At 44.1% G+C, this 13,133-nt stretch overlaps 1 protein-coding gene across 1 annotated transcript; it reads left to right on the forward strand.

The window, feature by feature from the left end:
• Positions 1–1,529: 1,529 nt before the first annotated feature.
• Positions 1,530–12,492, forward strand: LOC120787556 (39S ribosomal protein L43, mitochondrial-like). The gene is made up of 3 exons (XM_040123273.1): positions 1,530–1,697; positions 10,622–10,728; positions 12,281–12,492. The coding sequence occupies exons 1-3, from the start codon at positions 1,567–1,569 to the stop codon at positions 12,490–12,492; spliced, it is 450 nt and encodes a 149-aa protein (XP_039979207.1). The 5' UTR covers positions 1,530–1,566.
• The last annotated feature ends 641 nt before the right edge of the window (positions 12,493–13,133 follow it).

Consider the following 13,133-nt stretch of genomic DNA (forward strand, 5'->3'; position numbering starts at 1 on the left):
AAAATTTCTATCAATTTATTCCAAATTTGGTCAAAAGTATCTTTTTAGATCCTCAAAGAAAAGTTGTTTCCTGCTTTTTAGGGATTGTGATGTGGACCATGTGTGATGGTGCCGGGCAGTGGTGCTTTTATTTTTATATTCCTGACTTAGAGAAAAGAAAAATTAATAAGTATCATAAACAGATGCAACATCAATAACGAACTAATTTCCCACTAATTCACACTATACAATACCTGGAACATGGTTTTAATAAGGTGAGCCTCTGTCCTCGTGGAGGTCAGTGAGGGGCACGGAGCTGGACCAGATCGTCTGCACCTCCCTCAGCTCCTCTCCTGCTCCCTCCTGCTCCTCTACACTCTCTGGATATCCCAGCAGCACATGAGGGCTGAGGCAGTCCTGCCCTCCTTCTGCATCACCTCCAGACAGTCCTGGAGGTCCTCCCAGCTCCCTCCCACCAGCGTGTCTTTACACAGAAACTGCCCTGTGGTTTTGTCGATGAACAGGGAGAAACTTCCTTCCTGGCAGACGAATCGACAAAGATGCTCGGGACGTGGAGGCAACTGTAGCCATCGTGGAAGGGAATATCTTTTGAGCGGATATACTGTTTGATATCTGTCACCGTGATGGGGGCTCACAGGAACTCCACAGTAGACTTAGCGTCTTTTTATAGGTCCTGATCACAGTGTGTGCCACGAAGTAGCCTGCGCCCTGACGCCTTGGGACACATGGAGCTTCAGGAGGCCTGTGAATGAGCCTGTGAGTGACAGGTCTCAAACACAAGGACGAAAAATGTCTTTGGAGGAGAAACTTTGGGTCTGCCACCTGCAGGAGACAGGCGGTGCCCTTCAGCAGCAAGCTCCTCCACATTAGTTACCGGGTTAGGACATTGAAACCGCAGCAGACGTGAAAATACGAAGGAATATCAGCCTAACACATGCAAAAGTTGCAAAGGTCTTGGGTGACCTGGATATTTAGAGAAAGGAGAGAAAGTGATGAAGAAAACCGTTGTTTCTTTTACCATACAGACACAAACGATACACAAAACTCAGCGTGGAGGCGCATGAAAGCCGTATATATAAATAAATTAAGTTTAATTTAGAAAAAAAACAAAAAAACCCCACACTTAAAAATTCAACTTACCGCCTCTGTTACCTAGCCTCATTTTCTTCCATGCTCCTCTGACCCGGGCTTTTTCGGTGCGTATTCAAAACAAGTTCGTGTGAAACATACGGCGAAAAGGTACTGCAAATGTATTTTGGTTGCACATTTTAAAGCTTTCTTTGTACATTTTATAAAATTAAAATCATATTCTCATTTTATAACAAACTAGATCTCATTATTGTGTAGTTTTTTTGTTTTTAAGGATTTTTAAAAAATTTGTTTAAAAAGATAAAATCTGTTATGTTTCACTCCGGAGCCTGTTCTGGACACACAGCGCTATACAGACGCCATTGAAGTCGTCCTCTATGAATGTTAGAGCTGTTTAATGCGCTCAGCAGGTTTGCGTTTGTCGGACGGTTTCACGGTAATTGAGTTACTAGCTGATAATTAACTGACGGTTAAAAGATGACGGCCAGAGGGACGCAGAGTCGCTTCCTGAGAAGTGTTCTTCAGAACGGGGTCGGTCGCTACGTCTGCCAGCTCAAACGGATCTCTATCATCTTCTCCAAGAACGCACAGAGCTCGTTGGGAGTCAGGTACAATAACAACAATGATAATAATAATCATCATCATTATTATTATTATTATTATTAAAAGTGTATTTTAAGGTGATAAAGGTCATATGTACACTCACTGAGCACTTTATTAGGAACACCGTACTGATAGTGGGAAGGGCCTGCCTTTGCTTTCAAAACAGCCTCAGTTCTTCGTGGCCTGGATTCCACAAGATGTTGGAAACAGTCCTTTGAGACTCTCGTCCATGTTGACATGATTGCATCACACCTTTTCTGCAGATTTTCAGCTGTACATTCATGCTGCCAGTCTCTTGTTCTACCACATCCCAAAGGTGTTCCACTGGATCCAGATCTGGCGACTGGGAGGCCACTGACGTCCACTGAACTCGTTGTCAGGATGATGAAACCAGTTTGAGACGACTTTTGCTTTGTGACATAGAGCAATATCATGTTGGAGGTAGCCATTAGATGATGGTAAACCGTGGCCATAAAGGGATGCACATGGTCAGCAACAATACTCAGATAGGCTGTGGCATTCAAACCACGATCGGTTGGTATTAAGGGGCCCAAAGTGGGCCAAGAAAAAAAAATCCCATTATTCCCACAAGTTGATGACATCAGATGTCGGTTTGTCGATCAACAGTCCAAAACCCAGGACGTTCGGTTTGCAGTGACATTAAACAGAGAAAAGCAGCAAATCCTCAGAGTTCAGAAGCTGGAAGAATTTTTGGCATTTCTGCATGGAAAGCGTACTGAAAGACTGACCTGACTATCAAAAAAGTTGGTGATTAAATTTCTGTCAGTCGAGTAATTCATTCATTCCTTAACCATTTGTTTCAGATGTTTGTGGTTATAGGGGTAGTTATGTTTCCATGCATCGTCTTGAAGAATGGGGAAACCATTTACCATGATGACTGGTTTCTCCCACATTTGTCTCGGGGGCCTGTCTTGTTACGTTTCAGGCGATGGTGTGTCTGCCGGTCTGACTTTGTAGAGCCTGATCTGATGTGTAGTGAGATTCATGAATTTAACACATGCCAGTCTCTCTCTCTTTTTTCTTTAGAACCGTAAAACAGAGTAGGATTTCTGGCACAACTTCACATACTTCCATGGTTCATCAAGACGGAAAAAAATCTGAAGGGTTAAAGTCCAGCAACAAAGAACTAGTTTACTTTGCAACTTCTTTACTGTAAAAAAAGTCTGGTCCACCATTAAAAAGAAACATTCATTGTCGGTTAATAATTAAATCACAGTGAACCAATTACCAGTAAGTTATAATAACATTAAATATAATCATAGGCCTGTCAGTGAGGTCACATGGTTTTCCTGCAGAATATCATTGTAAATTACAGAAGCAGCTCCTGTAATTTACCACAGGCTAAAATGCCATTTGGAAGGACAACTTTTATTATGTGACATTCATCCTGTCAAAATATGGCTTAGTTTTGTTTAAATTCAAACTTAAAACAAAATAGTTTATAAAAGATACTGTACCAGTGCATCCACTTAATAACAGACCATGTTATACAGTAGTAGTTATTTTGTTTTATTCAGAGAGGCTGTTATATGCAGAAACATGATTGAATTATTTGATTAAATTTTTTATTAAGTTTCATTGGGGGGGGCAGAGATAGGAGGGTTTGGGGTAAGGGGAAGGGGGTGAGGGTGATTGAGATGGGGGTAAGGGAAAAGGGGTGAGGGAAATGAAGGAAATATAGAGGGGTAAGCGAAGGAGGGTGGGGTGAGGAGATAGAAGAAATATAGAGGGGTGAAGGAGGAGGGTGGGGGTGAGGGATAGAGGAAATATAGAGGAGTAAGCGAGGTAGGGAGGGTGGAGAGAAGGAGACGCTGGGGAGACAGGGAAGGAAGGGGGCATGGGGGAGAAGTGGAGAGATGAATGGGTGAGGAGGGAGCTACTGTTGTCCAGCCTGAGCTGAAAAACCGGCAGCCTCCTCCATCTTGCTGTTGCTGTCACACTTCTTTCTCTTGTGCAACCAGCTCCAACGACTCCACTTTTCTCCATCTTCTCCTTTTCTTTGCTTTGCTTCTTTGCCTTCTCTGATTTCTGTTTCTCTTTTCGTGCCTCCTTCTCCTCCTCTTTTTTCCTTTTTCTCCATCTTCTCCTCTTTTGTCTTCTTCCAAAACCAGAAATGTCGGCTCTTTTGTGTTTTCAGACAGAACTCCTCCAGTACTTTGTACTCTGACTGCAGTTCTTCTTTCTCCATTTCCAGTCAAGTTATGCACTTTCTGCAGTTCGTCCTTCTCCTCTTGGAGTTCATTCTTCTGCTTGTGCAGTTCTGTCTTCTCCTCTTGGAGTTCTCTGTTCTGCTTGTGCAGTTCTTTGTTCTCCTCTAGGAGTTCTTTGTTCTGCTTGTGCAGTTCTTTCCTCTCCTCCCACTAAATCCATTATTATCTGCACTTGTTTCTTCTCCTCCTCCATTACATTCATCATTTTCTTCAGTTCTTCCTTCTCCTCTTGGAGTTTTTTGTTCCTTGTGCAGTTCTTTGTTCTCCTCTATGAGTTCATCGTTCTGCTTGTACAGTTCTTTCCTCTCCTCTCCCACGAAATCCATTATTATCTGCACTTCTTTCTTCTTCTCTTCCATCACATACATTGTCATGTGCAGTTCATTCATCTCCTCTTTCAGTACTTTGTTCTCTTCTCGCAGATCTTTCATCTCCTCTTGCAGTACTTTGTTCTCCATCTGCAGTTTTTCTGCCATTCCTCCTGTATTTTGCCAAACTCTCTTCTCTCTTGAGCTCGATCTGAACTTCTCCTCCAGAGCGTTGTACTTGATCTTCCAAGCTTCCTCATTCAAGAGGTTGTCATCATTTGGAAGGCCCTGAGGGCAGCGTCCACGAATCTTACCCTTCTTCGTGGGTTGTTTTAGGTCGTGCCATGGTGGGATGAGCGTTACCAAAGGCATTTCGCTGAATTGAGAGCTCATCGTGGCGAAATGTTTCAGCTCGGTCAGGATTCGACGACCCTGAGGGGCAGCTGCGTGCAGATTTTACCCGATGTTGTGGGTTCTTTCGTCCACGGCTATTTCGTGAACGGGGAGACTCATTGCCTTCATATCTTTGAGCCTCTCGTCCATTACGATGTGGATGGCCCTGAAGGACTTCATCTGCAAATCTCACCCTTTTTCCTGTGTTTCGTTCTGCCATTGCAACGAGAAACAAAGATGATGCAGAGGTGTGAAGCGGTGGCCGATTGTTGGTACTGCACTTGCCTGTAGTAGACTGTAGTTATCCGTAGATATACGTAGTAGTCTGTAGACTGCAGGTGTGTATGTGTAAGAGGGTCTCTGTTGTAGATTCTGACCGTAGAAGACTGTGGTACACGATACTTGTGTGTAGGGAATATGTTACTCTGTTGAGTTGGAGGTCTCCTTAAAGGTTGTAAGGGTTCTAGAATGCGGCGTCACGGAAGTTTTGTCCTTTGAAGTCTGAAGTTCTAGAATAGAATGCCGCATCAGACTTTTTTGCCAGTGAAATCTGACAGCTTTTTTTGTTTGTTTGTTTGTTTTTTTGTTTGTTAGTTTCTTTCCTGTAGATAAAAGTGTGAGCGATATTCCGAGTGACACTGGTTACGAAAAGTCCAATTAATTTTCCCATAGACAGTGTTTTGTGACTGACAGCTGAGGCACTTTTATAGCATGGATCTACATGGAACTTTCGTGGCTGGATCATCGATATAAGAGATAAACAGCTGTTTAAGAAAATATCTGGTTCTTACTGAAGTGATCAGTAGAGATTGTAACTACAACCCCAGAGAGCATTTCAACAAGCAAGATTCAATCACCGAACAGAAAAAAAAAATATTATTCCAACTTGGGAGTGTTGACACATTCTTCCAAGCGGTCAGCCCTAGGGCTAATCTTGCAGACACAGCAGATAAATAGCCTGAAGTGCAGCCATTCTGCCAACAGTTTGCTGACACGTCTTTGGTTCTTTTCTGGCGACAGATATTGTTGCAGTTAGAAACTTACCATATCTCTGACTGAATTTCAAGTCGGAGGCTGAAGTGAACTGTTTTCCTACTCGGCTGTTTGAAATTGCAGTTTAAATATAGATCAGCTGTAAAATTAATTTAATTAAATAAAATTCTGTTACATGCACTGTTAATGGCAGGTTAAAGCTAAAGACTAGACTGTGTCAGGATCTGTATTCATTTCCTGTTTTATTTTGAAGTCTTGGTTCTGTTGTTACTGTTTGTTTTAACTTCCTGGTTCTTCCCGCCTTTTTTGATTACTGTCTCCACCTTAATGTCTTTCACCTGTGTCTTGTTCCATGTGTATTTAAACCCCGCCTCATTTCTCATGCCTTGCCAGATTGTCTTTGTTACCATTGTGTTCAAGCTCTCTTGCATTTAGTCCCGATTTGCTTCCCTGTGGATGATCTGTTTTTCCGGTATTTTTGTGACCCTCGATTCTGCCTGTTCCTGATCTGCCTTGTTGCCTGGTTTAACTGATTCCTGGTATTTAGACTCCTGGTATTTAGACCTCTGCTACGTCTCTCGGATTAAAGATTTGGATTTTGGACATTGTACCTCGGCCTGACTCTCTTTCTCTCTCTTGCACTTGGATCCACACACACCTGACCTCACAGTACAATCTGGCCATGTCGGACCCAGCGGAGGAAGATTTTTGTCATGCTCTGGGAGCTCTAGGAAGCGTCTCAACGATTTGGAGTGGGCAGTTTCCAGCCTGGGACCGGGAGTTCAGTCATTGTCTGAGCAGCTACAAGCCCTGGCTGCCCAGACTTGCCAAGTGGTTACTCGTCTGGATTCCATGTCTTCTGCTACAACAGGCCCAGCTGTTCCTGCTCCACCTCCAATACCCAGGATCCTCCAGTTCATTTTTCAGAACCCAGAGCAACCCCCATCGAAGGTATGATGGCACTCCTGAAACGTGCAGCTCATTTTTGACTCTGCTCGCTAACTTTTGAACTGCAGCCTCTTACCTTTGCCACTGAGCGTTCTAAAGTAGCCTTTATGATCACTAATCTCACGCAGGCGAGAGCACATGAGTGGGCCACGGCTGAGTGGCAGAGACATTCATCTACCTGTGACTCTGTGGCTACTTTTTCTGCTGCTTTGGGTCGGGTTTTGGTCAACCTGTCTCGGGCCGTGAGGCAGCCCATACGCCGTAATCTCAAGCAAGGTAGAAGCCGTGTATTTGATCATGCCATCAGATTTAGCACTCTGGCTGCGGAGAGTCAGTGGAACGACAAAGCACTTGCAGGCACCTTTTCCTGAGTCTCTCTGAAGATATAAAGGACAGACTTACCATGGTTGATCTTCCTACAAGTTTTGAGGGTCTTGTGGAACTTGCTATTAAAATTGACAACCAGATGCAGGAGCAGAGCGGCTCAGAGGAGCTACAGGCCCTGGATCTGCGCCTTTAGTCCCCAGGAGGAACCTATGCAGCTTGGTCGTGCCCGTCTGAGCCAACAGGAACGCCAGCGCCGCAACGTGAAGGACTGTGCCTCTACTGTGGGGAAATGGGGCACTTCCTGGCTCAGTGCCGGTAAAGGGCCTGGCTCACCAGTAACAGTGGCCTACTGGTGAGCCACACCGTGACTGCCTCTGGACCAACACGCTCCTTGACCCCTGTTCAGCTCATCACTTCTCCCCAGAATTCCCTGGCCCTTACAGCCTTCATTGACTCCGGGGCAGGCAACTTCATGGATCTGAACCTGGCCCACCAGCTGAATCTACAACTCCACCCTTTGTCCAAGCCACGCCGGGCCAGCGCTCTCGATGGTCACCTGCTCAACTGGGTCACAGACCAGACCCCTCCTCTGTCTCTGTTGATGTCAGGTACTCACAAAGAGACCATTTCATTTTTTATTATTGAGTCTCCTCCAATCCCCCTTATCCTGGGTTATCCCTGGCTGTGTAAACACAACCCTCTCGTGAATTGGTCTACTGGGAGAGTGTTACAGTGGAGTCCTACTTGTCAGTCTTCCTGTTTGTCTTCTCTGTCGGTTTCCCCGCCTGCTGATTCCTCTTCTGAGTTTCCAGACCTGTCCAGGGTGCCTGAAGTCTACCTGGACCTGAAGGAGGTTAATAAGGTTCGTGCCAGGTCCTTGCCACCACATCACCCTGGAACTCGTAATGTCAAACCAGATGCCCTTTCAAGGCAGTTCGAGGCAGGAGACCGCCCTCAGGATGCAGCTCCCATTTTGCCCCCCTGACAGTGTGTTCGCAGCGGTGACCTGGGACATTGAGCAGAGGTCCAGCACGCCCTTTCGGAGGCCCAGGTTCCTGATGGCTGTCCTCCTGGTCGGCTCTTTGTTCCAGACCCGCTCCGTTCCCGAGTCCTGCAATGGGGGGCCCTCCTCTCTTCTTAGCTGTCATCCTCGGCAAGGTCTCCCGATGCCCCCCTACTGGTCTGCCCAGGCCTCAGCCCCAGGTTCCCAGCTACCAGCCCCCCAGGCCTCAGCCCAGGCCTCAGCCCCAGGTTCCCAGCTACCAGCCCCCCAGGCCTCAGCCCCAGGTTCCCAGCTACCAGGCCTCAGCCCAGGCCTCAGCCCCAGGTTCCCGGCTACCAGCCCCCCAGGCCTCAGCACCAGGTTCCCAGCTACCAGCCCTCCTACGCACCAATATTGGATATGAGAGGTCCGCTAATCGTCGCCACCGGCTCTCGCCACCGTGGGCCAGAAAGTATGGCTCTCCACTCGAGACCTGCCAGTTCGGGAGTGTCATAGCTGGGTCCCAGGTTTGTGGGCCCTTTCCCGAACTCGGCGATCATCAACCCTGCTGTCGCCTTCATCTTCCTCGGACCATGAGGTCCATCCCACCTTCCATGTTTCCTGAATCAAGCCTATCAAGACCAGGCCTTTTGTTCCTCCCCTCCAGGTTCGTTGAAGGTGGTCCTGTCTATTCGGTAAAGAAACTGTTGGCTGTTCGTCGTAGGGGGCGGGGCCGTCAGTACCTCATTGATTGGGAGGGGTACGGTCCAGAGGAAAGGTCCTGGGTTCCTGCTCGGGACATTCTTGATAAAACACGGATACGGGACTTTCATAGACTGAACCCGGGCATTCCTGGCACGTCTGGGGACGTCCCTTAGGGAGGGGGTACTGTCAGGATCTGTATTCATTTCCTGTTTTATTTTGAAGTCTTGGTTCTGTTGTTACTGTTTGTTTTAACTTCCTGGTTCTTCCGCCTGTTTTGATTACTGTCTCCACCTTAATGTCTTTCACCTGTGTCTTGTTCCCTGTGTATTTAAACCCCGCCTCATTTCTCATGCCTTGCCAGATTGTCTTTGTTACCATTTGTGTTCAAGCTCTCTAGCATTTAGTCCCGATTTGCTTCCCTGTGGATGATCTGTTTTTCCGGTATTTTTGTGACCCTCGATTCTGCCTTGTTGCCTGGTTTAACTGACTCCTGGTATTTAGACCTCTGCTACGTCTCTCGGATTAAAGATTTGAATTTTGGACATTGTACTTCGGCCTGACTCTCTCTTTCTCTCTCTTGCACTTGGATCCACACACACCTGACCTCACAGACTGTTGGGAAAACATTTGTTCACATTGTTGATTTTATGTAAATACCAGTAAATTTAAAATAATTCAGTTTTGGATTCTGGGTGAATTTTGGATGAATTTAGCTACTATAGCGACATGTTTTTGTTCATGAATTCACAGACGAGGAATTCTGAATTGAGTACAGCTCCGATTCTCACCTCTGCTGGCTTTGGCCGAGGTTCATGGGTATTTTTACCCTTCTGCCCAAATGATGGACAAAATATGATTCGTCAGAAATGAAAGGGAAACTTATATAATTGTTACATTATCTAGGAGATTTATCCAAATCAACATTCACCTGTGAAATAAGACTGTCTTGCCTGCCTAGCCAAACATCACAATATGAGGAACAAAACTGCTAAAGCCCAGAGGAAAATCAGAAATCAAACTTCATGTTTTACAGCCACACAGACAAAATTCAGCATTTCTGTTTTGCGCTCTCATCAAAACAATGTCCATACGGTCAAAAAGGGTTGGAATCAGTTATTCATTGGTATTTGGGCTGAGCTGCTCCTTTAACGCTCTGTGTTCAGTGTGTGTTTGTGCAGGGTCAGTGAAGTTGGTAGTTTTTCCATAGCCGGGGCAGAGCAGCTGGAAACATACAGCTGTTCAGTGATACTGAGGAATCCACCGGACACGCTCTCCCAACCACACGGGTTCAGCTGCTTTGACAAGTCACCTTTTGACATGTGACAAACAGAGTAAAACAAGCGAACCGCTAAACTCTCACTAATTTGAAATCAATCTGGCTCTGTCACATGACTGATATTACTTAATGGTTAAAAGTGCAGTGTAACTCTGCACTGCATAGATAGAGTCTCAGAGGATAAGTTATAAACAATTTGATTGTGTCATCTTTTTACTTTTGTCATTTTTTGAATAATTTTGTTGCATTTCACTGACCAGTTTAATTGACCATACAGGATATCAGCAGATTAATTGGTAATGATAATAATCATAAATCGATATTTCCAGGCCTAATTATTATATATTATATCATTTGAATGCTATCACTAATGCATAAACATGTTTGTAGCATTTTAATGTTGCGGCTGGTTTTTTGGGGGGCTGTTTATAACTATTTTACAAACTGTTTGGAAGTTTAATCTGTAATTTTATTTATTGAGCATATGTTTTGCATGTAAAATCTTAATCTTAAAAGTAACTATTTTGCTGTGAAATGTAATGGATTTTAAATATAAAGCAGCAGAAACTGGTAACGCTCAGGTAAAATACCACAAAATTGCCCTTGAGATAGGTATATGGTTTGAATACATGTGCTCACTTTGCACATTGCACTGTGACGAATAGTGAAAATAAGCATCAAGTCCAGCATGACAAAAAGCAGCGTCAAAGATTCGTGGTTACCAGCACTAACAACACCAAATCATTGTCGTCATCTTCTTTTTCAGGGAGTTTATTGAAGAGGGAGCGGTGGATTATGCCAAGAACAACCCTGGAACTGTCGTGTATGTGTCTCCTCAGTCCTGCAGGATACCCAAAATAGTTGCAGAGTACTGTAAGTGCTCATTACTTTGTTTTGACTTTGACTAAACCTGAATCTCTTTCTTGATTATAGTACTAAATAAAAAATCTCTAGAATTCATTGTAATGATTGATTTCACAGGTCCTGTAATTTCCTAACTACAGTGGAAACCGTTTACAGGGATCAGTTACAGTGATCAACTGCTTATAGGGATCACAAAACCTGGGACAGGTTCCTATACAAATCCTCTTTATGTAATTTGCTGATAGTAATCAAGTAGTCCGCTCACAGTGTTCACTTTGGGTCTTTTCATGCATGACAACGTATGGAAAAAGAATTTAAAACTTAGACTACTACTGCAAGCTTTCATATGCTAAGACTGTGTGTGTGTGTGCGCGCGTGCGTGTGTTACGTGTGGCTCAAGTGAGTTATTTTGCCCTCCTGTTCCTGCTCCGCTCGCGTTTTGGGACTTTTACAGTGCGTAATTATCGTCCCCGCTGTCTCCCAGTAGCAGGTATGTCACGTGAGTGGAGTGTAATGCTTTCACCCTGACCATTCGGACTGGGCTTGGAGCAGGCGACGGGCCACGGCGCAGTTTATGCTATTTTATCTTTAAAGCAGTATATAGCAAAGCTGTCCGTTTCATTACTTCATATTCACTGTGATATACAAATGTCAGTTAGATGTATTCTGCATGAGAAATAAAGAAAAAAAATATTTTTTGAAGGAGAATTATTATAATCATCCACTTACAGTGATTAATTTGAACCGGACAGACGAGATCACTACAAGTGGTTTCCTGTGACTTTCCTTGAGAGTCATTTTAGTTAATGTGGTTGCGTTGAGTTTATAGGCAGCTGATGATTTCCAGAGAGTTTCATTGAACCTACTGTCAAATTCTTATAGGTTTGAAATATAGACAGAGATCCATGTAAACCAAAGTAAACATTTATTATTCGAAGCTTTATCCGTCATATATGTTGAATTGTATGTTGAATTGTATGTGCCTGTAGACAAATCTTACATTGTTATTACATGTTCAGTCGACCTGCTGTGACCTGTCCAATAGACTCTTTTGAATTCATTAAGTGGAATTTTATCAGGTGAACACTCTCAGTTTTCCTAAACTTTTCCGTTAGTACGGCTGCAGTTTTATTTATGGTCTATTTAATGAACAATTTAGTTAAAAAGACTAAACACTTGTTTTTTTCTTTATTATTGATCTTGATTGATATTGATAAATTTTCAGCAGACTTCTGAAGAAATCGATCTATTAAAAAAAACAGGAAATCAGTCTTTAGAGGTTTGTGACAAGTTTAAGAATAAATGAACTACAGTAAGTGTAGTAGTGGGATTATTTTTGTTACTACTCTTAGATACTGTAGGGGGCAGTGTAACACTGGCTTTTCTGAGACCTCTATTGATTCAGGTAGAAGTGAAGTGCCACTGGAGCTTTCACACGACTTAGTAAATTTGTCTCACCCAGAGTCCCATGCTCTCGTTGACTCAGTTCCATTTCACAGTAACCAGGTCCGTCAATAACAAAAGTACGATTAGTGATTTCCTCTTTTTTTCCTTCCCGCAGTAAACGGCAATGTGAGGGAAGAAACTGTCACAAACAAAACGTCTCCGCAGATTTCAGAGCTTCTGACCAAACTGACCAATCAGTCCGGCCTGGACATCATCCGCATCCGCAAACCCTTCCACACAGACCACCCCAGTATCCAGGGCCAGTGGCACCCATTCACCAACCGCCCCCTCTATCGGCACCATCAGACCACAGAAAACAGGGGCTGAATGATGACTTGAGTTAAAGTCAAACAGTTTGGATGTTTCCACCGACTTTAATCAATCTTGAGTTTTTTTTTGGATTAGTTCAAGTGTCTGCACAGGTCAAGTAGTTCTCACGTTTGCAGCAATTTTCCAGTGTATTTGTTGGATATTTCCGGCGAAGACCCCACTACCGACTGCACATTTTTTGGCATGTCCTTCTGCCTGGTGGTGGCAGCAAAGCCACTTGAGCCGTGCAGAAAAAGAGGCAGTGCCAGCTCCGAATGCCACGCTTGAATAGACTTCCCATGAATCCACCAGTGGCTTGTCAGCTGGCGTCTTAAAAAGCAGATAACTGTTTTTAGTTGCAGAGTTATTTGGAGATTCCTGTGATAATTGCAGCGCCGAAGAGCAGATGGAACTTTGAATGAAATAAAATAGATTTCTTTTGCGCAAATGCTGGCATTGGTGTTTAAAGTGAGACTTTGTGTTGACTTGTGTTTGAACAGCTTGTCAGAGTCAAGACTGACTCCAGCGGTGCTGCCTGCATCATCAGTTTTAACTGATTTTACTACAGTTAAAACAATTAACAGACAAGACACATATCTGATGTACACCTTTTTTATTTGTATGACACGGAATGTACACGTTTTTACAGTTTAATACTG

The sequence above is a fragment of the Xiphias gladius genome, unplaced genomic scaffold, assembly GCF_016859285.1.
Source record: "Xiphias gladius isolate SHS-SW01 ecotype Sanya breed wild unplaced genomic scaffold, ASM1685928v1 HiC_scaffold_208, whole genome shotgun sequence".
NCBI classification, from domain to species: domain Eukaryota; kingdom Metazoa; phylum Chordata; class Actinopteri; order Istiophoriformes; family Xiphiidae; genus Xiphias; species Xiphias gladius.

Coding starts and splice junctions, on each gene's coding strand:
- LOC120787556 (XM_040123273.1), top strand. CDS start 1,567: ATGACGGCCAGAGGGACGCAGAGTCGCTTCCTGAGAAGTGTTCTTCAG. Junction 1,698..10,621: donor CAGAGCTCGTTGGGAGTCAG/GTACAATAACAA, acceptor CTTCTTTTTCAG/GGAGTTTATTGAAGAGGGAG. Junction 10,729..12,280: donor CAAAATAGTTGCAGAGTACT/GTAAGTGCTCAT, acceptor TCCTTCCCGCAG/TAAACGGCAATGTGAGGGAA.